A 24,452-nucleotide genomic window follows, 5' to 3' on the forward strand; every position below is an offset into this window, starting at 1 on the left:
CCGTACTTGGCTAAGTCAGCCTTCGAGACTTGGCTCAGGTACCACAGGCTCCAGAAAGCCTTCCTGGGTGCGCTGCCCCCCTGCTTCCCAATGTGGACTACGCCCCCTCCTCTGGCTCACACAGCCCTGGTGTTGTGTCCTCTGCTTCCTTGTTAAGGGCTGAGACCTAGTCTGCTTCTCATCCCTGTGATCCTGTCAGTCACCAACACAGGGCCAGGAAGACACTTTCCATGGCCTGCCCTCTGCACAGACAGCCTCGAAGGTGGGTTCCAGCTCCCTGGCTCTGCCCCTGGCTTCATGTGTGTTTTTGGCTGTAGCTGGGGTGCAGGAACGTGGAAGGGAGTTGGTCTCCACTGATTGCGCAGACATTTTTTTGAGGCCCCACTGATCTTGATGTGTGGAGTAGCCACATTTTCCTCACCCTCTGTAGCCCCAGCCCCACAGTAAACCCCGTACCCTCCTCCCCACCAGCTGCCCTTCCCCCCTGTGTCCCTGGCCCACTTCCAGCAGGATAGCTCCCTCACAGCACACTAGGGGTGACATCATAGGGTCCCTAGTCTCTTCACCACCAAGGGATGTGACTAGGGGCTGTCTTTTCTGCCTTTCACCCAGGGGGACCCAGCCTAGCATGTGACCAGAATACCCCACCCTCACCCAAGGCCCATAAACCCTATGTGGGCAGTTTTCCCCACGTGACCCTCCCCTACAGAGGACTGTTTCTCAAGGACAACTTTATTACAGTGAGCACACTAACCTCTTTTATAATATCTAAAGGCATACCAACTACAAAAATATCAGCTCTCAAGCGTGGGCATCTCAGTGTGGGGCCTGACGTGAGCCATGAGTTTGTTGCAGGTAGGAGCCCATGGGCTTCCTCCTGGCTGCCCTGCTGGCCACGAGACCCCAGAGAGGAGAGGGGAAGCTGCAGAACGGCGGTGAGGTCAGGGCAGAGATGGGGCTGAGCTGGAGCTTGAGGCTGTCCCAGCTGCAATCACCAACCCTGGAGGCTGGAGCAGGGCCAACATGGAGAGACTTGGATGTAGCTTTTCTGTTTCCACTGGCTCCTGGACCAAGGGCCTAAACTACCATTTTCTTTAGAGCCTGTGGCTTGCCAAGGCCAAGGGCGCAGACTAGAGCCCTTCTAAGGCTCAAAGTGTAGACAGACCTTCACTCAACCACAGTGACCGCCAGCCTTGAGGGCCGGTCACTGGGATATTGATCCTGGGAAGTGCTGGCAGAGCGGGTGCTAAGCAGAGAGGCTGCCATGGCTGGGTGGTTCTGGGAGAGCCAGGGAGTGAATGGGCTGGGAAGAGGGGAAGCATCCAAAGATGGGGACACATGCCTTGGTGTTCCCCACTCTCAGGGCTGGGTGCCATTGGCCTGGGCACCTAACAGAGACCTCTTCCGGAAGGCCTGGAGGGCCGGGTTGTGCAGCAGCGTGTAGGCCAGACCCCAGCGAGCCTTGGCTTGGCAGGCTCTGGGCCCCGTTCCCTTGGCCATGGAGTCCTTGGTCTGCAGCAACTGCATCCCTGGGAGGGGGAGACCTCTGTGAGTCATTCAGCAAACCCAGCCAAGTTCCCCGCACCCAGACCTGAACACATTCTGAAAATCCCGTGTGTGGAGAAGGCTGGTGAGACTGGGTTCCAGGTGTCAGGTAAAGCATGGGGCTGAGAGGGGTGTTTGCAAAGGCTCAGGACGTCATCCTGTGGGTGGCAGACAGAAGATGGGGAGGCTGAGCTCTGTGAAGGGGACTGAAGGCAGGGCTGGGACATGGGTCTGGAGCCAGCTTAGAGTCCCCTCATTACTACACACTTCCCAGACAGTGGGGAAGGGGAGGGGGAGGACTGAGAGATGGGGAGGGGTGGCCCAGGATGGGGGGGTGGGGGGGTGACAGAGCCCCTTAGCAAGATGGCTGTCTCATTCTCTGTGAGAGGGTGTGTGTGGGGGTGTGTGTGTGTGTGCGCGCGCGCACATGGGTGTGAGTGAGATAGTATATGTGTGAGAGTGTGTGTATGGGGGGTGTGTGTGAGAGGGTGTGTAGGTATACATGTGTATGGGGGGGTAGTGTGTGTGCACACACATGCACATGATGGAAAAAATTACCGAAATGGACCAGGAAAATTCCCACTTCCTCTCTCGCACAGGCAGCCCAGGGACAGAAGAAGTGAGCATTTTCCTGGCACTCATTCAGTGGTGCATGTTGGGAAGGGATGCATCCCTCCTCCCTGGGAAAAGCTGTGGGTAGGCCAACTCTCCAATCCCCAATGGGAAGGCGCACCTTCTTCTCCTGCCCCCAGTCTGAAGCCATCCTGGGGGGCCGTGCAGGGCTGGGGTTTCTGCGTTCTCAGGAGCAAGGCACAGAAGGCTATCATGGCTGGATGCGACTGGCTGACCTCAATCTTCAAGAAATTGCAGTAGGTGTGGTAGCCTGGGTTGGGTAGGGATGGCGGTGCTCAGGGAGGAGGGCCCAGACAGTCCCCAACACAGTCACATGGGCACCCTGCACACTGCGTGCAAGCTCAGAGCCATCTGAGCACGCAGCGCACACACTCCACCTGGGCCCACTGCACACACGGGTGTGGTATCCAGCACCCTCTGCAAACATAGACCAGGTCAGGGCAGATCCTCCCTTGATGTTGGGTAACCTGAGCAAACCCCACCCTGGCCCCTGCCCTGTGACCTTACCAGGGTCAAGAGTGGCAGCTCTAGGTGGGAGCAAGCTGAGGTCCATCTGGCCAAGGTGGACGGCATTGTAGAGGGCAGAGAGGACCATGCGCCAGGTGACCACCGTGGCGCCCACCAGCACGTTGATGGGGAAGAGAAGGAAGGTAGCTGCATAGAGCATGCAGCTAGGGTTGGAGAGAAGGAAGGCCGAGTCAGGTCCCCACAAACAGCCCTTTCCTCAGGGTTAGGGGCTGGATAAGGACAGACCCAGGTGACCACAGCTGCTGTGTACTCACTGAGCACCTACTGTATTGAGTACACCTTGTATGTACACCACCCTGTCCTGGGCCAGCTCTCAACTCAGCTGGCCCTTGCCACCACTCTGGGAGACAGGCCATGTTACTCCCTCCTTTAGAAGGGAAACCGAGGCCCTGAGAAATTGGGTGACTTAGCTAAAGCTGTCTAGCTAGTCAGTGGCAGAGCTAGGGTTTAAGTCCAGTCCCACCTAGATCTTTCTGTGACCCCAATGCCTCCCACCTCCCTCCTCTAGGTCCCTTGTCCAGTGACTCTGAGTCTCTCCTGGGGCCAAGGTCCTCCCGCAGCCTTGCCATCCAACGAGGAAATAATGTTTCTGTTAACCTTCCTGCAAAGAGAAGGTGCGTGGTGTGGAGGGCACAGAGGATTGAGGGGACGGCAGTGCTGATCCCCAAAGCAAGAAAGGCTAATGGGCTGATTCTGGCCTCGTGACAGGTAAACAGAGAGATGTGTGGAGTAGGATGGGCCACTGCCCCTCTCTCCGTGGGTATGACAAGTTCTCTCTACTACCCACAAGGCCCCCTGAGAGGGAAGGGGAGAGACGGCTGTGGAGGGAGAAGGGGAGAGCTAGAGACACCAAAGGAGAACAGGCGGAGCCGGGAAGAGCCACAAGCTCAGGAGCTGCCTCACCGGTTGGTCAGCTCTGGCCATCCATGGTGAGTCTTCAGAAAGACCCAGTGGGCTGCCATGTTCTGCAGGGTCACAGCCAGGGCCAAGGTCAGCCAGAAGGGCCTGCAGGCAGGAGAGGAGGGTGCCACTGTTAGTGGCGCTCTGGGAAGGGGTCCCAGAGCCCTCAGCCCCTTGCCCCTCTCACCACAAAGACACCAGTGACTGGAGGAGCAGAAGGTTCCTGCCATGGAGCACAGGCATCAACACCAGGAAGGCCAGGGCTGTGGTCCCCAGGAAAAAGATGATCTGCTGCACCAGGAGCCCTGCGGGAGGGGGGCAAACATCAGCCTCTGCACTCCCAGCAACCCAAAGACTTTGGAATCGGGCAGATCTGGTTTCAAATCCCTGCTCTGCTGCCTTGCTGTGCTATCTTGAGCAAGTTACTTTATATCTCTGAGCTTTGGTTTCTTCCTCTGTAAAATGGGGAGAGTGGACCCTACCACTCAGGGCTGTTGTGAGGACCCAATGAGATTATGGCTGTGGCAACTCTTTGAAAATTACAAGTTGCTTTGTAAATGTTATTTTGCTCCTGAGTCTTTGGGGACAAGACTGCATTTTAAATTAATATTTGCATTCCTACTGGCCAGAGGTACACAGTAGATGCCCTACAGTTGTCTACTGAAACAACTAGCTAATTGCTTATGTGGGATCATGTATAGAAGCCAAGATGAGGAATTATGACTTCCAGTGCTGGTAATTCCTCGACTGCTTGATCATCCTCCTACCCTCGCCCTGGCGCAGGGTGAGAACTGAAAGAACCAGGAGAGGAAACGCTGGCCCGGGCTCCTGCTTTCAGAGGCTTCGCTCACGGCTGTGCCCAAGGAGAGACAGACTGTCAGGACTGGGAGGGTCCTGGGAGTTAATCTAGTCCAACTCCTTCAAGGCAGAACCACCTTTGCAGTCCCCATCTATGGCCATGAACCCTGTTTGCATACCCCCAGTGACATGGATCTCATTACCTCCTGAGATGGCCCGTCATTGCACAGCTGTCCCTCACACAAGAAGGGATGTGCCTCCTTGAGCTTCCCACCTTCCAGCTGGGGACCCACCCCTATGTAAACAACTGGTGCCACCCAGGGACCATGTTCATGTTAGGGGGAGCCTTTCCTCAAGGGCTCCTGTGTCCCCCAGCCCCATCTGAGTGAGCTTCCTGAGCACAGGGAAGGCCAGGTGGGTCTCTCTTTTCACTCTTGTCCCAGAACATTCCCCAGAAAACACCCAGGACAGTCAAGTCCTGCTAAGCACTCTCCCCTCCCTCGCTGGAGTCAGTGTCTAGGGCCAAGGCCCAGCAGGGTGGGCTAGAGAGGCTCACCAAGGCAGGTAAAGGCAGTCTGGTAGGCGCTGAAGTTCATCCAACAGAATACGGCCTGGCGAGAGGGGTGGGGACTCTGAGGCAGGGGGCCCAGGTCCAGGGCAGCCCCTCGGTATAAAGCTCGAAGATTGGCCCTGGGATGGGGGTGAGAAGGCAGAGATCTCAGGGAGCACCCTATACTCCCTAAATTCTTCCTCTGGGCCAGCCACTAGCTGAACTCTGAGTCTTGTACCCAAGGGCAGGGAAGCCTGGGCTGTGGGAACCCAGAGGAGGCTACTCATCCAGCCTGGGAGGTCAGGGAGGACTTCCCGGAGGATGTGAGGTTTGAGTAGAGTCTTAAAGGATGACTAAGAGTAAGCTGGTGGGGTGGGAATCCAGGGAGACAAAATTCAGGCAGAAGGCTCAGTGTGAGCCAAGTCAGAAAAGTGAGAAGCAACAGAAGAGATGGAAAGTGACTCACAGCTTGGCCAGAGTGGGAGGCAAGGTTCCCCATCTATGTCAGTGGAACCCTGCTTGCGTACCCCCAGTGACATGGATCTCATTGTCTCCTGATAGCCCATCTTGGCATAGCCCTCTCTCACACAAGCAGGAATGTGCCTGAACATAATCCCTTGAGGCAGAGGCTTGAGGACCTTGAATGGCAGCCTAAGTGGGGCTAACCTTGTGAGGAAAGCTCTGTGGGTGGGGCCTCCAAGGTCTGATGAATGTGTAGGGCAGAGGAACCAGTTCTCTGACATCGCTAAGAGCCTGCCCCCCCCCTCCCACCAGACCCTTTTCTTCCTCTCTGCTCACATGTCCTCTGTGCTCCTTTATCAGTCACCATGAAGAGGTAAGGTGGGTCATCTGGCATTTAGTGTCCCGTAACAATCAACGCCCCAATGCCAGTCAGACCACCTCCTCGCCCACACGCACAAGAATTAGGCTCCCCCAGCCTCTGTGCCCTTGCTCACGAAGTTCTCCTCCTGTGGCACCCTCCCTCCCTCAGCTCCATGCCCTCCCATTCCCAGGTGTCTCCCCTAGCAAATCCAGCCCACCAGGTGGTCCCTCTCAGAGGGCAATTCCACATTCCAACCCCTACTTGGTTGTGCCCTAGATCATTCCTAGACAGTTACCCACACAGACTGAACTTCCCCCTTCTCTGCCCAACACAGGGCAGCTGGGCTATGACAGCCTTGGCCTGCAGAGACCCTCCGTCCCTCTAGCCCCAGGGCTTTCCCAACACATCCTTCTGGGTCAGGGATCCCACAGGCCCACAAGACTCTGACCTCCTCCCCGCATCTACGCTGAGGATCAGAGCCTGCCACTAACCTGTGTGTCACCAGCGAGCGGATCAGCACGAGGAAGGTGAGTGAGCAGGACAGGACCAAGGCCGAGATGTAGCAAACTAGAGGGTGAAGAGGGAGCAAAGTGGGAGACCAGGCCTGGAGGATCTCCTGGGAGCCTCCTAACTGCTGCCAGGGTGTGCCTAGTGGGGAGCTGCTCCTGCCCCATACCCTACTCTGAGCAGAAGCCTCTTGTCACATTCCCTGTTCTCAGACCCGGTGTAAGTTGACAACCACAGCTGGCCTAGAGTGCCAGGTGACCTAGGGTGGCCAAGATGGGGAGAGGCCACCTCAGGCTTCAGACCTGGCCCTCTCCCGGGTCTTGCTGCATCTATTGCTGTGTGACGCCTAGTGAGCAACTCCATCCAAGCTGGCATCTGCCTTCAACTCCACTGCTCCCTGATCGTGCAGGCTTCAGGGGTCATTTCATCTCTCAGCCCAGCTAGCTCATGCCAGGCACATTGCTGTGCTGCCCATCTCGCAGCATGATGTGAGCCATAAAGCCCCATCCAGGCCTGCAGCAGTGGCCTTTGTTCAAGGCACAAGGATGCGAGTGACCTTTAGTGTGGCCTGAGTCCATCAGAATGAGGGGAGGTGACCGCTACTACCCATCTCTACCCCGCCTCCTTGCCCACCCCAGCCATGAGCACAGATCATGAGTCTGTCTCACCAGCCGCTGGGAGAGAACACATGGTGTGTTGTGAGCAAGCCTGGCATTTAAGCACAGCAGGGATGAAGGCTGTACCCTTTCCACCTTATATCCATACCCAGCCTTGCCCTGCACCCTCAAAACATCCCCACAGGGGAGACACAGAAAACCATGGAACCAAAGAAGTAGCTGAGAGAGGGTCTGACCTGCCAGCCACAGTCTAGGAAGTGACAGAGCCAGACGTAGAACCGTTTCCAAGCAGACCCAAAAAGAGCCCAGGGAGCCTGCACCCTGAGCTCATCAGCCAGCCCAGGGAAGGGTTCTTGGTTCCAGATCCAGGGCCTCTCCACCGGAGGAGGTGGTGAAATGCATCAGTTCCACATAATCACAGGTGCTGGAGAAGTGGGCTGGGCACTGGCAGCATGTTAGGATTGCCTGGAGATAGTAAAACCCCCATGGCCCAGGCTGCACCCCAACCAATTAAATTAGAAGTTCTGGGTGTGGGACCTAGGCCTTAGCTTTTGTGAAAACAACTCGGGTGATCCTGGCATGCAGCACTGAGAACCACTGTACTGGGGGCTTTCAGAAGACAGAGCCTTAATGGTTTATTTCAACCGGCCATTGACTGAGATCAATCAACCACTGACATGTATAGAGTGCCTGCTACAGTGGTTCTCAAACAGACATAGGCTCGCGTCAGAATCACCAGGGCCCCATCCTCAAGGTTTCTGAAGTCAGACCTGGGGCTTGAGTCTTGGGATTTTTAAAGTTACCAGAACTTTAAAACTGCTCCAGAAACCTGAGCCTCCTTGCCTGTCCTGGACTCTCCTCCAGTGGTAGGAGGTGGCACTTTTCGGAAAAGTAAAGCCGAGAGAAAGCTCTGAGCATGCACAGCTTTGCCCGGTTCCACCTGCCCTTCAGGGGCCGGTTCTGCACCAGCAAAAGTGCATTCAGACTGTTTCTGCCAGGAGGTGAGGAGCCTTCATGGGGCCCAGGCCCAGCCTTTGATCTCCATCTACCTCTTTTAAACTGATTCCAAACTTGGGTCCCTCCTAATCCTGAAGCCCATAACATCTTCCTGTACTTTGCCTCCTCTGGTCACTGCACCTGCTCCCTTCTGGTGGATCCATCTGTTTGGTGGATATATGTCTTCCCTATCAGATCCAGGGCCTCAAGGACAAGGTTGCCTTTGCCCCTTCAGCACCACTTTGCAGATGGGGAATTTACGATCCAGGGAAGAGAAGTGTCTTGCCCAAGGTCACACAGCTATTAAGTGGTGGAGCAGAAATTCTAATCTAGTCTGTCTGACTCAGAGTATGCACTTTTGTGAATAATGCCAGATTTACTAACCAGGCACTGGGGATGCTGGGGTGGCAGCCCTAAAACAGGCTCTCGGAGCTCAGACAGCATTAGCTCCTTAGGCTAAGAACTAATCACGGGGTCCCAAGCTCACATCTAATCTCAATTGCACTCTGGCTTGCTGACTGCTTTGGACATATCTCTAATGCCCCCAGGCCTCAGTTTTTCTCATCTGTGAGCTAGAAGAGTAAACACTGCTGTTTGTCCCTGAGAAGATCCAAAGTGGGAGCCTTTGGGCTTGGAAACCACAGCATGTGATTATCAATGCCAGGTGTATTGAGTAGAAGCAGAATCCATTGTCCTGGACATGTCACTTCCTGCCTCCAACCCTTGAGATGATGTTAACCTAACAGAGATGCTGTGAGATCTGTGCTTGGGTGTGGACCCATGTGAGCCAGGTCTACTTCTGCCTGTGGCCCAGACTGTAGCCAACTTGGAAAATCTCCCTGAAGATGTCATTTCAGCCCACCCAGAACTTGTCACCTGTCCAGCTTGTGGGCCTCAGGCACAGTTCCAGGGGCCTCGGGTATGGGAGGAGAATCGCTCAGGAAGGTGGGGGGGGGGTGTCAGGGAAGAAGCAGTACTGAACACAGCTCTGCCCACCCCACTCCCTGGGCTGTGGATGAGGACACTGATGGTCAGGGGCAGTTGCAGAGCAGTCACACCTCTGCCTGCGCTACTGGCAGCCTAGGCTCCAATTATCACATGTTCCTCCTCAGGAGCCAGCGTGCCCATACCAGCCAGGGACTCCCGAGTCAGCAGAGGTGCAGGCCCCTTGACTCCTGACCACCAGGCTTTGGTCTCAAGGTGGTGGAGAGAACCCCAGTGGAGGGAGGCATCAGGAGACTGAGTTCTTTTCTTGGTTCCTACCTGACTGTACAACCTCAGGTGAGTCCTTCCCCATTGTAGGTGGGGACACTTCTAGGCGCCTCAGGGCTCTTGGGAGGGCCTGGGAGGTGGGTAACAGAGCTAAGAGATGAAGGAGGCATGTGACCCCAGAAGGGGAGGCTGGTATTGTCAATGGAGGGAGGAAGAAAGAAGGTAGCCCAGGAGGGCTGGAATTGGGGAAGAAAAAGCATCGGCTCTGCCCAACCCCACCCAACTGCCATGAGAATGAGCTCACATACTGATGCTCCATCCGTCCGTCTGGCAGCTTCCCTCCTGCCTCTCTCACTACCCTCAGCAAAGCCCCCAGGGCTGTTCCCTCAGCTCATAAACACATGGCCTTCCCCATCTCCAGCCTGCAGAGCTGGGCAAAGTCACTGGGGGTGAGAGTGGGAGACACCACAAAAAATGATGGGCTACTGAGATGACCCCTTCAGGTCTGAAACGGGACTGGAAGCTCCAACCCCCACCCCACAATTGGGAGATGAAGCTATGGAGACCCAGAGAGAGGAAGGAATGTGCCCAAGGGCACGCAGCTCAGGTATCCCACCCAGCTCACATCCCCCCACTGCAGGGCCCTCAGGGACCCCGCCCCTTCCAGGGACCTCACCTTCCAGAGCCCACAGGTGGTACTTCACCAGCTCCACCACCTCCTGCTTGTCCTCTGAGAGCACAATTCCAAAACCGGCCAACAGGTAGGAGACGTCCGTGGTGATTCCTGCCCTCACCTTCTGAATGGTGGGTACCACACCCACCAGCAGCAGCAGGGCCACCTGGAAGAGCCCCCAAATGAGAGCACTAGGGCCTGGCTGTGCCGGACCAGGCGCTCCCATCCTAGGAAAAGTGTTTTCTGAGTCACATGGAGACTTCAGGGCAGCACACGGCCTACATGCCCACACCTGGCACCCATCAGTGCTCTGGTCTGCCCCCAAGAGCAGCATCCTCAGGCCTTTGATCAGCATGTTACAAACAGATCCAGTTTTAGCCTCATAGGCCACAGGTGTGCTTTCAGGCAGCATACTTGTATATCTACACCCATCTGTCAATCTATCAATCATCTATCTTACACATCAGAATATAAAATGTCCAATTTTTCCAAGTTGGAGAAAGCAAAGTGTCCTGTAAGTGAGCAGAAGCATCGACGCTGGACAGGCCTGGACTCGGACATGAGCTGCCCTGAGATATCAGCTGTGGGAACTTGGCCAAATCAAATTCACCTGTCTGCGCCTCAGTGTCTTCCCTCTGTGAAACGGAGAAAAATGACCTACCCCCTGAGATTTTGGTTTGTTTGTTGTAAGTGCTGGTGGTGATGGTGGTAGGGGTGGTGGGGATTTATCAAACACATGTTATTTCACTAAATCTCCCAAATTCCGGAAGAGGAAGGCATTTCCTCCACTTTTAGTTGAGTCAGTGGGTTTAAGGATGTTGACTAACCTGTGCAAGGTCACACAGGAGGTAAACAATGAAGTTAGGATTTAAACCCTTGTTTATGTGACTCAAAAACACGTGCCCTGACTCTGTGTGAGCTCAACAAGAGTTAACGCCTCCGCCTCTGGGTAGGCCAGCGTTGCCAAGACATCAGAAGCAGCTGGACAGTTGCGAGCCACGCTTTTGGAGTGCTGAGCTGGGCCTGAGCTGTCCAGACTTGGGAGTCCGGAGGCAATGGCACAGAGGCAGGACATACCTGGTAGATGGCCGTCCCTGTCAGCGTGGCTGAAAGCACGAGCATCAGCGGGAGTCGGAATCCTGCAGTCCCCAAAAAGAGGAGCGCGGTGAGCCTAGCACCACCCAGGCCCAGGAGCTCCCATACCTCCCCAGGGACCCAGGAAAAGGGCCAGGACTCATAGGACCCTGGACCACCAAGGCCAGGCCAGACCAGGGGCTTCCTCTTGTCCCAAGCTGGGGGCTGTTCTTCCTGATGACACGGTTCTGGGGGTGGCAGGAGCTGACCTGTAGCTGCTTTGTGCATGGAAAGGGGGAGATCACCTGTCACTCTGGACCTCAGCTCCCCACTCCATACCTCGCTGTGGAGTGTAGACATAGTGTCTGAAGCAGATCCAGGCCTGGGGCAGGAAGCCACGCTTGAATGTGTGGGAGCTGCAGAAAGACCCAGGGTGTGGAGGAGACTCAGGGGAATCCCTGAGCCCTAGAGTTTGGCTCATTCCTCATTTCTGTCCCACTAGCCTGCCCACTGCCAGCCCCCTGCCCACTGGCCTAGGGGGTGTGCCTAGAACCTCACCTGCTTCTCAGCTTCTTCAGGCAGAGGAGGGTCTTCAGATATTCCTCAGGGAAGCTGCCCTGCAGCCTCTGTGGGGATAGACAGATGAGACCTGCCTTAAGCCACCCCTGGGACCCTGGCTCAGGTACCACAGTGAGCACCCAGTAGATGCTCCATAAAAACCTCTTGGTCGTGGTGGAGTGCAGAGAAGGGCCAATCTGTGGGATGAGGCCCATATCCCCCAACACTGCTCTTTTCTCTTCCTGATCAAATACAAGATTAATTGGTCTGCTTACACTCAATGCTGGGAAGTTCTTTCTAAGGTCTAGCTCCAACCCTCTCCTGCTTTACTCAGTCACATCTCATCGTTGTTTCCCTCTTGGCCCTCTGACCTCTGCTAACTGAGACTGTGGCACATCTATGATCAGGACACAGGAAGGGGCCGTTCCAGGTCAGATGCCTCAGGCCTCTCCTTCTACTCAAGAGAGATCACAAGGGTGGTAGGATTTGTCTAAGCCACGTTCCAGGCCTTAAGCTCACTGCCAAGTGGCAGAGACCCATGGGAATAGGGGGTGAGTCCCTGCCCCCATCATTAGGAGAATATAGGCCATTGTCACCTGTTGCCACAGCAACCCTGGGATCCAGGACAGATGTGAGTCAGCTCAAAGCTTGACTGTGTCCTTTGAGGCTTAAACCTCTTTGACTAAGAGCCAAAGAGTATTTTATCTCTGCCAAGACTTCTCAAGAGGATAGGCATGCAATAGGGGGAAGGCAAGGCAGAGAAGTTGCCTGGAGGAACAAGGGGAGGGGTTCAGTGAGGCAGAACCGTGCCTGGTGCACTGTATACCCTGGGGAGTGGCTCCTTTTCTGAGCCAGCTGTAAGAACGAGGAGACAACAGGCTTCCCTAGAGGATAAGGAGGCAGTAGTGACAAATACTCAGAACCCTGTTGCTGCTATATGAAAGCCAAACCCAGTCAGGTGAGCCCACAGGGATCCAGGGTGGCCCCTGGAGTACCTGAGCCCACTCCAGCCTCTCCTCCCCTTATCTTCCATCCCTCCCTATGGACCTCACTCCTTGGGTCAGTCCCAGCCCCTTCTGAGCTCCAGCTACCTACCAGACCCTTAAAATCCAAACTCACACAAGTGCATGGTCCCCCGCACTCCCGCTCTCATCCAGAGTAACATGTGTCAGCAACTGGCACCACCACCCACCTGCTCTCTTTCCTAGATGCTGCACTTCAACCCTTTCCTTCACCTTCCCCAGCTGAAGAGTAACCAGCTGTTGCCTCTGTGTCCTGAGCCTTTCTCAAGGGCCTCTGTGGAGCAATGTCCTCATCCTACTCTCTCACCAGAAAGAGTACCTGGTCCCACCCCCACCTGCACGCTCATGCACCAGGATGAGCCTGCGCACTGTTCTTGCTGTGAACACGTGCAGCTGCATCCATCCCCAGCACACTGGGAGCTCGGGGTCAGACACAGTCAGTCAGCTCTGAGTCCACAGCACCTCACCCTGGGCCTGGCACTTGATAGGTGCTCAGAAGTCTTCTAAATAAAACTATCATATCTTGTAAGACTTCTCGATGTGCCCATCTATCTACCCAAAACTTCAGAAAGATTTGCTGAGTGCTTATAGTGCTAAGACCTGGGTGCTGCAAATCAGGCATGGACAGAACAGACGCAACCCATCTCTGCTCCTTTACCCATGCTCTTTTCTGTGCCTGCAATGCCTTCTCCCTATTCTCTCCCCATTCCAGATCCTGCCTGAATTTCAGGCTCCTGCTCAAGTCTACCTCCTCCAGGAAGCCCTCCCCTTTATGTGACATTAGCCAGCCGAGAGTGGATTTATAACACAGTTCTGCACTGAGTGCATCCTGGATTATGTCAGCCTCTGCAGAGCTCCTAGCAGAGACAAGGCCCCTGATTGTCTCATGTCTCCAGTGTTTCAGAACTAGAGCTATGCCTTACTGTCTCTGGCCCAGTTCTCTTTGGCAGAGTCCCTACTATGACATCCCAGGGCCTGACTATCCTTTGAGTTGGGAGGACTAACCAGTTACTTGGCAACTCAGCAAATCTTTTCTGAGAGCTGCTACATGCTGGGTCCTCCACCAAGCGCCACCACATGTAGGAGACCAACAGACACGGGGAGTCCAGCCCAGTCCCTTTTACCTCTGAGCCGGCTCCTATCCTATGGCTGAAGCTTCTCACTAGCTGCACTGGGTACCACAGGCTCAGGAATCCGAGGCCCAAAAGGAGGGGCATGGAGGCCAGCAGGGAGTAGTACTTGTAGATCTGGATGGACAGACAGACACCAGGCCAGGATCCATATCCCTTCCAACCTCACCCAGGACTCTGAGGGTGGTCTGGGTGACATGGGAAGGCTTCTGGTTTTTTTCATCATCCAATCACCCCCAACCACAGCCACTCAGGACAATCACTTCCACTTCACCTTCTCGGACCCTGCAAAGATGCCTGCCCCTCTCCCAGGCTCTTGGACTCCCATGGCCCTTAGAAAAGCCAAAAGGAGGATATTATGTAATGCCCTCCTTCCCACCCAGGGGGTTGCAATGGGGCCTGAAACAGGAACACCCACTTTCTGTATTCCTGTGTTCCTGACACTTTGGATACAGGCCTCTGAAAATTAGACAAAGGTCTAATTATATCTATGCAATTTGCAACCTGGTCATCAGGAAAGTATGTGCCCTACCTCCTGGCATTGAAGTCTTTGTTTCTGAAGTCCCAGCGCTGCGCCCCTCATATATTCATTCATTTATTGTTAGTTAATACCTTTTAATTGAGAGCTTAGTATGTAACAGGTTCTGGGTGTGAAAAAGACAAATCAAGTCACTGCTCTCAGCGAAACCAACTAATCTTCACCTCTACCCCGAGAGATTGGTAATATCAAGTCCATACGCAGGGGAGCATCTGAGTGTCAGAAAGGTGCACGGTTTCCTCAGAGCATCGGCACCACATGGCATCAGTTTTTGTGCATTTGTTTGTTTGTTTATTGTGTCTCCCCTTGTGAAATAGTAGCTCTTGGGATGCCAGGGACCTCATCTTTCCTGTTCACAGATCTACTCTAGTGCCTGGAAATGTCCCTGGTACAGACTATGTGCTTCAAACATGTTTGCTGAACAAATGGATGGATAAGTGAATGAATGAATGAATGAATGAATGAATGAATGAAGCTGGATTCAAACTTAGGTTGTCTGATTCCTAAGCCTACAGCTCCACACTTTGGGGTCTAGACTGGGCAGCTTCACACCCCTAGCCAACAGCCAGTGAACCAGGGAAAGTTCTGGAATTCTCCTTTTAGCCCTCTGAGACCATCCCCTACTCAGCGCTTACCATCCTCCATCTGCCTTCACTCCCGCTGCAGCCTGGCCAACAGAAGGCTCGGGGATCGACAGAGGGGCTGGATTTCTTGCTTCCATTTCCTCCTCCCCTGCCCCTGTCTCCTCTCAACCCCTCCAGACTAGAAGCCCCCGAGGGCTGGCCTAGCTGCCTTGTCCCACAGGACTGCGTGGAGTGGCACATGTTTGAAGGGGTGGAATCTGTGTGCAGTGGAAGGCAGCAGGAAAGCCAGAATGCAGAGAGATGAAAGGAGCCATGCTGGTATAAGCAGCTGTTCCAGGCCCTCTGTCCCAGGCCATCGCGAATCAGTGGTTACCTTGGGCCCCTGGGGACACTCTGCCCTCTGCCAGACCTGGACCCCAAAGTGAGCCCAGGACAGTGTGCTGCCAAGCAGGTGTGAGGCTTCATGCCTGACTGTGGCACAGGCGGCCAAGGAGTAGTAGAGGGCAGGGTAATAGAGCAGGGCCAGCATCTTCCAGGACCCTGGAAGGCAAGATGGGCAGAGAGAAAATGATGGAGGGGCAGGTGTGGGCTGAATCCAGTCCACCCAGGCCTCTGTCATGTCTCCATCTTCCCAGTCCCTCCACTGGTTCAGTGGGCAAGAGCCCTGTGTTCAAATCCAGACTCTGACTAGTATCAGCAATGTGATCTTGAGCCAGTTACCTCTTGGAGCCTCGGTTTCCCCATCTGTAAAATGGAAATAATAGTACTAAATTAGCAAAGATGAAATAAGAAGGTCTACATACAGTGCTCAGCGTGGTGTCTAAGTTAGTACTAAATAGACAAGCTATTACTTTTTTGGCTCCTTCTCTGACCCTCAGTATCATTCTCTATAGAGTAGAGCTAATATCCACATTTTGTGGAGTCATTGTGAGGATCAGATGATCTAAAGACGCCATGCCACAGGACAGCGGCCCCTCTCTATGGCAGTTGTCTTTGTCTACCATCACCTCCTTGAGCTCAGCTCAGTTCTCCGGGGCCCCTCCCCACCTTCCTTCATTCTCACAGGGGACTGGGCTGTCTGGGGGACTCAGCCAGTGCCCATGAACAAAAGAGTCCCCTCCCTCCTGAGGGTGGGGTTTGCCCAAGAATAGAGAAAGCAAGGAGGGCAGTATTGACCCAATGTCTGGGACCAACACAGGGAGGCCTCAGGCATTGTGGAGGGACAGTGGGAGAGGAAGAGGACGGTGCCTTCTTGGCAGTGACTCATGACTGGAACGAGAGTGACTTGGTTCATAATAGAAGACCCCTGCCTTCTTGGTCCAGATTCCCACCCAACCCCATCCCATCCATCCAGGCTCAGGCCTCAGCTACACAGGGTACCTCGGCTGGATGGTGAGGCCAGGGCGAGGAAGGGCAGTGGGGCCTCAGCCAGGAGCAGCAGACACAGGGAGCTGAAGAGGACCATGAAGATAGCAGTGGGCACGGTCCAGGGTCCATCCGCAGTCAAGAAATTCACAGGGCTGGTGCAGGGGCAGCAACAGGACAAGAGGGAGCTGCTCAGGCCCTATACCCTCATTACCTCATGGCATGTTCCATTAACTGGGAAAGTAGAGCCAGTCCCACTTCCCAGCCTGCTTTCCAGACAGGGGAACGGAGGCCCTTCACCCATCCATTCCACAGACATTCATGGAGTTACTTCTATGTACCAGGCTCTGGGCCCCGTGGCAAAGTGACTTGGGAACATACCCCCAGCACGCGCGCGCGCGCGCGCGCGCGCGCGCACACACACACACACACACACACTCACAGGAACAAGCCTAAGCATTAACTCTCCACCCACCCTAGATGCTCAGGAAACAGCTGCCTCCACACTAATTGCTCTGTCAGGGCTGGCAGACTGCCAGAGAACTCAGAGAGTCACAACATCCTAACAAAATGGCCAACGCCCTGGCCCGAGTGTGGCCCTGGGGCAGAGGGCAGACAGAGGACACAGCTGTCCCCGGCATCACCTCTCTGGGCTCAGGACAAACCACAAAGACCCTGTACTTCTATGGTCCACTTGCTTTCATGCCCTGACAACCCTGTCCTGCTTTACTCTCCCCCAAACCTTCCCCCAGTTAGGGCAGAAACCCCAGCTCCCCACAAACCCAGCGTGTAGGACCCACCTTTGTGTGCAGCCCAGGCCCACGGGGCAAGGCCACCTACAATGGGGCTCTACCCACCACCTCCCCCAACCCTTGGGTCTCTCCCACACAAGCCTGACTAGTCCCACCTACTCAGGGCCATCTTCTGAGGATCATCCCTGTCCCAGGCTCTGGGGTTGCAGGGCTGAAGAGTGAGGGGGAGAAAGCCCCTCAGCACTCTGCCTTTAGCACCAGGGTCCAGATGAGACCCTCAGGGAGACGAGGGTCACCATGGTGTGGGGTGGGCATGGCCTGTCCGGACCATGGGCCACTTGGTGAAGTGTTTCCTGGAGCAGGGCCCTGTTGAGCTTATGGCTCCTTGGGGTTCGGAACAGGAGCAGGTGAATCTGAGCAGGTCCTTTCCCCTCCCTCTGGTGGTCCTGACCAAACCTGGAGATTGGGTGGGGATGGGGAGAGCCCCAGGCTGAGAGAAGAGGGGGTGTCCTGGGGCCAGAGCTGGCTTCTAGGTACTAACACATCACCATTCCCTAGCTGGGTCCCTGAGTAGGGGTCCCCTGGCCATGGCACCGACCTGGGCAGTCTGGACCTGCCGTGCCCACAGTGGAGCCAGGGCTGGCGGCGCCTCAGCAGCAGGGCCAGCAGCAGCAACACAACAATCTGAAAGGAGAGCACAGTGGAGGGCTTGGGGTGCCCGGCCCTTCCCTGATGGGCCGAGTATGAGGGCTTGGCCTCAGTCCTCAGGAAACCCACTATTCCCCTGTGCACACTCACGTGGCATCTTGGGGACAAGCCAAGAGGTGACAAAAGTCAGAGGTTGGCCCGGCTGGTGTGGCTCAGTGGTGGAGCATCAACCCATGCAACAAGAGGTTTCTGGTTTGATTCCAGGTCAGGGCACATGCCCAGGTTGTGGGCTCGATCCCCAGTGGGAGGTGTGCAGGAGGTGGCCAATTGATGTTTCTGTCTCTCTCTCCCTCTCCCTTCCCCTCTCTCTCTAAAAAAAAAAAATATATATATATATATATGTGTGTGTGTGTGTGTGTGTGTGTATGTATATATATACACACATATATATGTGTGTGTGTATACATATATGTGTGTGTGTGTGTGTATTTTTTTTTTAAAAGAAAAAACAGTCTGAGAGGTTAGACTTGACCTGCATCCTGGTTTGGATTCCCACCCAGTGGGAACCCCCTCCCACATTTTGGGCTCCCAAGTGCCCCCTCATCAGCCTAGCAGGGAACACAAGCACCTTGCCCAGGCTGGCAGCAGGTTGCAAGCCAGTTTGGATTGAGGTTAGACTCACCGACAGCACGGCCAAGCAGGTGTGGAGGAGGCCAGGCAGCACACTGGGGTGGCAGGAGGGCATTTCTCTGCAGATAGAGTGAAGGCTAGGTCATGCCTGGGTAAGGAGCCCCAGGTACGCCACCATGTCTGGGGTTCCAGGCTCTCTACACAAGGCCCCATATGCCTCAACTCTTTGATCTCTCTTACATAAGCGTGCCCAGCCCCACCTTCCAGGGCTCTCATATTTCTATGGTGTGCCAGCCCTATGCCAAGCTCTGAGATTCCAGGGCTAAAGGAGACAAGGGGCTTCCAGGGGAAGACACAGGAGAAACAGAGTGGGCCAGCTGGGCTGAACCGCCTTTCTTTCTCACCCAGATGCTTCCTATCCTCCAAGGCCCACTGGATTACTCCCCTCCTTCAGGAAGCCTCCTTGATTGCTCCAGGCCTCATAGACCTCTTCTCAGAACTGTGGCTGAGCATACTGCATGGGTCAAACAATCAAGTGTTTGGTCCTACAATTTGCCCTCCATTCACTGGTATCTGAGTGGTCTATGTCTGACTGGAATGATTTTCCTTGGTCTTTCAGGACTTATGTCTCTTCCTGTTTCCCTTTCATTAAGGGCTTCCCTGTACACCTGGGCAGTTTGCACACTGCACAAGGATTCCCAAGCAAGACAATGAGTATGGTCTGAAATCCAGGCCACACAGCTCATCAAGCCCTATACCTGCTGAGTTGCATTAATCTAAATGAGGGTCCCTGTTTCTGATGGGGTTCCCTGTTTCTGATGACCACAAAGGCTCCCTATGACCTGGCAGAGGACCTACTCTCGCCATAGCTGAGTGCAGAGGTAGGCCCATGGTGGAGATAAAGGGACCGATTGGCAAAATAAAGGCTTCCACTTCCCCAACTGGGTTGTGGCAAAGAAAGGGGTAGGAGCCCTGAGCTCAGAGCTGGACCTGAACTTGGGAGAGCAGACAGGACTGGGTCCCTGGGGAGGAGCAGACTTCTGAGTTTACCCAGCTGAAGCCTAGGACACCCATGTGGGCAAGGCCAGCAAGGTGCTGTAGCTGGGCCCTCCCTGCCCAGGAGGCTCACCCAACCACCTGGGCACCCTCCTGCGGTGTGGAAAAGAGGACTCCCAAGGCCGTCTGCAGGGTGAGCTCAGAGCCCTGGGACTTCTCTGGAAAAGCCTAGTTTCCCCAGAGCTTGTTTTCTCTCAGAAAATCTCAGGGGGTGAGAAGCAGGAAAGAACCTGGTCACTGGGCTTGCCCTTGGGTTGTAGGGACAGAATAAGTCTGTTTTGTGCAACTTTTTGGCCAGGGTAGAGCTGGCCTCTTCCCAAAGCAGAGCTGTATTCATGGGTAAGGCAGATGCCGTGTGAGGCTCAGGCCTCACACTCCCCACTTCCAACTCTGAGCCCCCTTACCCCAGCATGTCAGGTGGGGATTTGGGTGAGGCAGGGCCCCTCTCTGCATGTATCTTCTCATCTGACCTGTCCCCCATGCAAACTAGGGTAGGGGCTCAGCAAACTGTGTCTGGAGCAGCCTGGCCATTTTTCCACTTATCCCAAACCAAAAGCCCACCCACCCCTATGGATGCTCTTCAGGTCCCATCTTGGGGAACCTCTGGCCCTTTCAGTACCATCTGGGTCTCCCATCTACCTCTTAGCTCACTTTGGCTGAGGCTCACGGACTCTCAGCTGATTGAGGTCTGAGCAATAGGAATTTGGCTAATGCCTCATGGGCCCATGTTTTGTGCTGTGGGACAGACAGAATGGCACAGACACAAAGAATACCATCTCCAGGAGGGTGGGGACCTTGATCCTGGAAGAAGCACAAGCAGATGCTAAAGGATGCAGAGGAGGGAGAGAACCTTGGGGCAAGGTATCAGAGGCAGTGGTATTGCTCTAAGTTTGAAAGATGGTTAGCATTTCTTTAGGCAAAGCGGGAGAGAGGGAGCTCTGTGGAGAGGGAAGAGCACAAGAAAGAGAACAACAGGCCGTGAGCAGTGTGGCTGGGGCTGGGCAGGCTTTCGGCCCGAGGGTAAGCCTAAGGCGTGGGAGGCACTGGGGAACCACTAAAGGTGTGTGAGCAGGGCGGTGTTTGAGATTTTAGGAGATTTTTTCTTTTTTTTTAAATCCTCATCCGAGAATATGTTTTGTTGTTGTTTATTGTTTGTTTGCTTTGTTTTTATTAATTTTTACAGAGGGGAATGGAGAAAGAGAAAGAAACATTGATACGAGAGAGAAACATCAATCGGTTGCCTCCTGTGTGCGTCACGACCTAACCTGCAACCTACGTATGTGTCCTGACAGAATCAAACCTGCACCCCTTTGATGTACAGGATGATGCTTCAACCAACACAGCCACCTGGGCAGGACAATTTTAGGAGATTTCTGCTGCTAGAGTAGAATATAAATAGTGGCCGTAACTAGTACTTTCTAACCACTGACTAAGTGCCAGGCACTGTTTGTTCCATGGATAAACTCAGTTATTACCTAAGAGGTGTGTGTAGACAAGAGGCCAGGTCTCAGAGAAGCTAAATATCTTGCCCAAATCACACAGCGAGTAAAACAGCAGAGTCAGGATTCGAACTGAGTTTGGCTCCAGCACCTGCATCTGACTGGGAGGTGAGAAGTAAGTTGAACTATATGAAACTGCCACTTCTGTACATCAGAAACAGTTGCACATCAGCATTTTCAAATGGTACAGCAAGCATAGTCACTGGGAGCGGAAATGGCAGCTGCACCTCAGAGTATTCAGGAGGAAGAATGTGCTCACTGGATGCGGAGCAGAGGGAGGGCAAGTTTCCGGAATGACTGTAGGGTTTTAGGCCTTATATCAAGACAAAGAGTGAGCAGGAGAGCGAAACGTAGCCCAAGGAGCTGAGGCGCGGTCTTGGACAGTGAGGGACAGAGGCCAGACGGCAGTGTGGTGAGGACACTGAGACGGAAAGAATCAGACGACTATTTCTAGAATTCGACTCTGAGTGGGAGCCTCAAAGGGCCCCAACCAGAGAGGAGGGCAGAACACATCTGTGTGGGTGACAGGAAAAGGCTGACTGCCTGGGTTGGAGGTCTGGGGGCATGAGGTCCTAGGAGCCCTGGAGCCCTGCTTCCTGATCCCCCACCCATACCAGAAGGGCCTGCAGGTGACCTGGTGTGGGCCCCCCACAGGAACTCCTATGTGAGGGAAGCCTCTGATTCCACCTTCCAGACAGCCCTTTGAAGCCATGGGGAGGTGAATGACATTCTTGGCAGTATCCCAGGCTCTGGCTGGGACGCTCAGTATCGATGATGGTTAGATAGCACGCAGGCACATGTCAAGCTGGGCACATGACTGGCCAGAGGGACCTCTGGGGGTGGAAAGGGCCAGCTTGGCTTACACAGATCAATCCCTTGCCCATGGAAGACCCCAGATGACACACCCGACCCCCATCAGACTCACCTCCCCAGCCCTGACCTCTTCAACCAGGTCCCAGCACCACAGGGCACATGGATAAATGTGAGCAGGAGACTGAGTTCATCCCAGCCACTGACACCAGTGCTGACCAAGCCCAACCCCCAGGTCTGCTGGGACACACTGAGGCACAGAGGGGGACCACTGTCAGATCTCCTCAAAGCTTTGGTGCCCCATCTCCCTGGGGTGTCTGACTCACACATGCGAGGTGAGCCCAGGGAAACCTCCACGGGATTCCCCTGGGCTGCCTGCTTCTGGCTCCCACCTTTGAGGGGGTGGTGGAAAGAAGGCAGGCTGCTCAGTTCCGGTTGCCTACGTAAGTAGGATCAAACTCCTTCCTTCTTCCCTGAAGTGGGGAAAGGGAGCTGTAAATTCTAGATGCTACCCACCTTAGAAGCACTACTCCCCACCCTCCAATCCCTGCCACATACCAACTTTATTCTAGGGCCATATCTAAGTACCCCAACCACAAAGCTGTCTGCAGGCACCTGGCCCCAGCCACGGACCAGACCCTGCACGCCTAAGGTCACAGCTTCATACAGGGGCCTTAACCCAGGTCAGGGTCTGTCTTCTTGGGGCTCCTGGGTCCCTCCCCATTCTGTTGCTCTTCCTACCCCATACATATGCAGCAGGGTCAGCCAGAGAAGGAAAGGAGGGGCACCTCCTTGCTGACAGCAGGGTTGCTTCCCTGTGGTCAGAGCCAAGTCCTGTAAATGTCTCCTTCCCCCAGGCCAGGGTGGGAACTCTGTCCCTGCCAGGTGACCCATGTCTGGCCAGGCCCCAGCCCTAGCCTCTGGGGAGGCATTCGAACATTTCTCCTTCTCCAGTTTCTTGTTGATGAAGAACAGATGTGCACACATCTGGTGCAGCAACCCCAATCTCACCTTTCCAGTTCCCCCAACCCTCAGAGAAAGCTGGGAGGTGGGGGATGGGGCCAGGGCCAGAACAAGGAAGGGACAACTGGGCTCTGGGGTCCTCACAGGTGAGTATCCTTGGTAGCATGGGAGGGCCAGGTTCCCTGCCAGAGTGCCCAGACTAAACAAAGATAGAAATGGTGTGGGAAGAGGCAGCTGTGCCGACTCCTCCGGCTCACGGCCGTGCTGAAGCAGCCTCCCGCCGCTGGCTGACCGGAGCACTCCTGCTTAAGGAACAGGGCTCCTCATCTTCAGATTCTGAGGCCAGCCAAAGAAAACAGGGGTGGCCTGTTTCCTCAAGGACTACCTTACCAGGCTTTCTTCATTGGTTCTGTGCCTCACCCTGTCCCCAGCCTGCCCAGAGAACCTGACATTTGCTAACACCACACCCCAAGTGGTCACCACAGGGCCAAGTAACCCCTTTAAGGCAGGTCCAACTTCCCTCACCTACTCACCGAGCACTCTCCATCCTGCCTACAGACTAAAGACACCAGTTTATGGGGCCTAGGAATCTATTTTACACATACCACACAGATGCTTTTTAGATGATTTGCCTGGTCAGGTCCCCACCTCAGTTATCTTAACACATGGGCAAGGACTGTTGTTCTCATGTAACTGATGAGGAGACTGAAGCCCAGAGAGGCTGTGCTTTGCTGAGGGTCACACAGCAAATGAGTGACAGAGCTCATTTTAGCAACGCAGTGCAAGTCTTCCCCAACCCCCCATCAGTAATCTCTGCCACACCCATCTGCTGGCCACAGAGCCAGGGGCTCCACTTACCCCTCAGGCTGGAGCTCCTGGCCGCCCTGGGGCTCATCGAGGTACCAGCTGCCGTAGGAATAGTCCTCTGTGGCCCCAGAGGGGGTCTGGTTCCCTGCTGCTCTGGACATTCTCTGGCTCTTCTCCTCTGACCCCCAGACAAGAGGAAAAAAGCCACTACAGATGTGAAAAGAGGCTTAGAAAAAAAAAAAAAGAAAGAACGAAACCCAAACAAAGAAACGTTTCTCTGTAGTCCTAAAGGTTACTTTCTTGCTTTTAGCTCTGGTAAAAGCCTGTCTGGGAGTGAGGGCCTAGGAGGCTGGCACAGGAGGAGGGGAAGGGCTTCTCTTGTCCTTTCTTGTCGCCTCCTGCCCGGTCTTGCCCGGTGCTGCAGGAGGTAGCTAGCTATCCCCTAGAGACTAGTGTTCCCTTGGGGTCCTTGGGCTCTTGCCTTTCGGTCTGACTGACCACCAGCAGGCTTTTGCTTAAAGGGCCATTTTCAAAGAAGGTTTGTCCAATCCGAGCTGCCCACAAATACCCCCACATACACTTCCTTCCCCCTCCTCAAACCCACCCAGACTGACCTACAGATACACACTCAAGGAAGAGCCAGGGAGGAAGGAGCTGCAGAGATGAAAGGGTAGGCGGGCTGCTGGGCGGGCTCAACAGTCTGCTGGACCCTCCCTGCTGGACTCCTGGCCCCTCCTACTTTTGGGGGGTCAGCTCAATCCCCCTTTTTGTTCTGGCTCTCTCTAGACCACCCCTTTGGGCCTCAGTGACGGGGAACACACCATGGTCCTGACAAAGACACCTCCCAGGGGCAGAAACCCCACCTCCACTGGCTCCCAGCCCCAGAGGGGTGTGGTCAGGAGAGACCTGCACCTGACACCTTCAGCGCCTTCCCCAAGGCTCACACACCTTTGCCCACCACATCTGCTCACACAAGTCTGGTCTGGCAATCTGGCATTTTGGCCACCCAAGGAGACAGCAGGGGTTGGCAGGACAGAGGCAGGGAGGGAGCCTGTTCATTCCTTCTCTCTGGTGTCCATGAAGGAGGCAACATGTATCTCATTGGCAAAACTCTTTTGTTTTCCCAACTTGATTTCACAAGGAGATAACTCACCCCCACAAGGCAAAAATTAGTCCTTTAAACAGGAACCAGAGCCACAAGTAGGAAAAAAGAACCCTGCCTGCCTCCTCCTTT

At 54.6% G+C, this 24,452-nt stretch overlaps 1 protein-coding gene across 3 annotated transcripts; it reads right to left on the reverse strand.

Annotated features, from left to right (window-relative positions):
* Positions 1 to 753: 753 nt before the first annotated feature.
* On the reverse strand, positions 754 to 23,432 carry STRA6 (signaling receptor and transporter of retinol STRA6). Of its 3 annotated transcripts, none has more exons than XM_036266955.1 (18): positions 23,270 to 23,432; positions 18,136 to 18,202; positions 17,404 to 17,489; positions 16,069 to 16,208; positions 15,409 to 15,432; positions 15,062 to 15,228; positions 13,561 to 13,683; positions 11,415 to 11,482; positions 11,196 to 11,272; positions 10,860 to 10,921; positions 9,786 to 9,948; positions 6,269 to 6,344; positions 4,961 to 5,094; positions 3,797 to 3,911; positions 3,610 to 3,711; positions 2,686 to 2,849; positions 2,279 to 2,428; positions 754 to 1,529 (listed from the first exon to the last, which is right to left on the reverse strand). In XM_036266955.1, exons 1-18 carry the CDS (start codon positions 23,377 to 23,379, stop codon positions 1,360 to 1,362), a joined length of 1,998 nt encoding a protein of 665 aa, XP_036122848.1. In that variant the 5' UTR covers positions 23,380 to 23,432; the 3' UTR covers positions 754 to 1,359. The 3 variants fall into 3 exon arrangements, with proteins under 3 accessions (XP_036122848.1, XP_036122837.1, XP_036122859.1); XM_036266944.1 differs by having other exon boundaries at positions 3,794 to 3,911; XM_036266966.1 differs by lacking the exon at positions 23,270 to 23,432 and adding an exon at positions 21,841 to 21,900 and having other exon boundaries at positions 3,794 to 3,911.
* Positions 23,433 to 24,452: the final 1,020 nt, after the last annotated feature.

The sequence above is a fragment of the Molossus molossus genome, unplaced genomic scaffold, assembly GCF_014108415.1.
Source record: "Molossus molossus isolate mMolMol1 unplaced genomic scaffold, mMolMol1.p scaffold_m16_p_1, whole genome shotgun sequence".
Taxonomy (NCBI): domain Eukaryota; kingdom Metazoa; phylum Chordata; class Mammalia; order Chiroptera; family Molossidae; genus Molossus; species Molossus molossus.